Here is a 2,199-nt window from a genome sequence, read left to right on the forward strand (position 1 = left end):
ATTTCATTAAAATAGTTCATTTCCCTGGATCGCAGCAGGGGAAAACCCTCAGCAGGTTTCAGTGCCCCTTGGACTGGACACTGCGTACAGCCGGCAGAAAATAAAAAAGGCATGGATTTTAGCTCCCATCTGCAGTAAATACTGGGAATTAAAAAAAAAAAAATAGACAAGAGTCCTTTGCTGTAGTGATTTGTATTGAAGGGAAAACTGGTACAAGTCAGCCTGATGGGTGTAGCTCATTTCAGCAAGAGCCTGGAATAGCTCTATGTTCCTCCCCATCTTCAGGAACACCGTTCATGGTGTGCACTCTGTCTCTCTTGCCAGAATAGTTACAACTCCCTTTTCTCTCTGCCGCTTTATCACACCCTGCAGAAACCATCATGGGAGCACAGAAAGATTGAGTTGGAAGAAAGAAAAATAGCTTGAGCCTTGTCGGAGTCTAATTCGGTCTTACCTGAAATATCACAATCCAGGCATACCCGATGTTGTCAAAGTTGATGGCACCCTTGTGTGGGTTGGCATTCCCTGTACGGCACACGTTGTAGTACTGGTTCCAGTTCACACACATGCCACTGATGTTGAACTCTTGCCGGACTGAGTTGTAGTAATAATAATCATCCTTGTCCAAACAACATTCATGGCCGCGCTCCTTCAGTGGGGGTATCTCGTGACAGCCCATAATTCCATTGTCTCCTGACAGTGAGCAGATAAAGGGCATCTCATCATCTTCCTCAGGTTGGTAATAAGGGGGCAGGACAATGTCACCTTGTCTGCAAAGACAAAAACCCACCGTCATAAAGTTCCTGTAACAGAGTTTCAGGACATCAGCAACACTGGTGGAGCTGGGAGCTCTCATTCTGACATAGGAACTGCACTGGGTAAGCGATTTCTAGGTCTATTGCCTCAGGAGAAGGGAAGGGAAGACAGGTTTCCTGGAAAATAAGAAATTTCCAGGATGAGTCCCCAGCTTTCAGAGCTTTGCCTGCCATCAGACTACTCCAAGCCAATCTGCTTGCATGGAGACAGAATGCAGAGATTTGCATTTTGGTTAAAGCTAAATCAAATGCAGTGATACTAGGGAAGTTCTTCAGGCTTTACGGTGATGTCCTCATGTATGTAACAGTTGATGGACATGTTTTATAACATTTGGCAGCGAACCTTCTGTACTTCTAAAAAAAATTACTGTTTGTGCATAATTAAGGTTGCACAACTAAGCCTTAAAATCACAAAAAGCAAAGTTAAAATTGAGTTAACCTTAACTTTGACTCCTCCTTGACAGCTGGCATTACGGGTGCAATTTTCATGACAAGTTCAAGTGTTTTTTTCCAAATAATGCAAGCACCTTCCAAATGCAAGAATAGTTAAAACCATCTATGCTTGCCTAGCTAGAGGTGAGCTAATGATCCAGAAAGTGAAAAGTGGAGATTTAAAATTTTCCATTCAACTTACCTGCTGCATTTCTTGCAGTGCTACAATACACCTTTCACACTACAGGAACGCAGGATTTTTCACTAAGTGTCATTGGAAGAGGACAGGTGTTGATGAAAAAGGAAAGGAAGTCTCTGTTTCTAAACTAAGGGGGACTAAACCACAGAGATGTGTTGTAATGCGCCCACATCGCTGGTGAACTCTGTGCCTGCAGAATTAACTTCTCTAGTAATGGCCAGCCGAAGATTTTCTAGTATCTGTCATTTTGCAGGCAGTTCACTTCTCAGTAACATCAACTCTACACAGATGTAATTACACTCATTAAAGTAGTACTACCCCTGATTTACATAAAGGACAATCAGCCTAAACTCAAAGGAATATAATAGGTGCTTTAAGCACCTCCTACTCTCCAACCTCACTGCTGTTTTGCAAATTGTGTTTTCACACTTTTTTTTCCCCAAACGTTAGATGATCTAAAGCTTCAGAATTGTTTAATCAGTCTAAACTGGTCTACAGCTTTAGGAGGTTTTAAGCAGTCTAAACTGATGGGATGTCTGGGATTAATATATGGTTTTAAGCAGACCTTTTAAAGCCTGAGATCTGCTAAAGCCAGAAAGTCAACAGGAGGAGCTGTGCTTTGAAACTGGTATTCTGCTCCCCAGGAGGGTAGTCAGAGAATTCGTAGCAGGCAGGAGCTTTTCCACCCCATTGCCTCTGAGGAAAAGGAGAGCCATGCTGTGCAGAACCCCCTGCCCCCCACCCGACCCCCAC

General features: G+C 43.2%; 1 protein-coding gene across 1 annotated transcript in view; it reads right to left on the reverse strand.

Annotated features, from left to right (window-relative positions):
- CACNA1I (calcium channel, voltage-dependent, T type, alpha 1I subunit) overlaps positions 1 to 770 on the reverse strand; it is a gene marked incomplete at both ends in the record, with an annotated part of 32,131 nt that extends 31,361 nt beyond the window's left edge. Inside the window, one exon of the mRNA XM_010139201.1 lies at positions 455 to 770. Coding sequence (XP_010137503.1) covers positions 455 to 770 — 316 coding nt within the window. The remainder of the gene's footprint in view (positions 1 to 454) is intronic.
- Between the last annotated feature and the right edge of the window lie 1,429 nt (positions 771 to 2,199).

This window comes from Buceros rhinoceros, unplaced genomic scaffold (genome assembly GCF_000710305.1).
Source record: "Buceros rhinoceros silvestris isolate BGI_N320 unplaced genomic scaffold, ASM71030v1 scaffold1317, whole genome shotgun sequence".
NCBI classification, from domain to species: Eukaryota; Metazoa; Chordata; class Aves; order Bucerotiformes; family Bucerotidae; genus Buceros; species Buceros rhinoceros.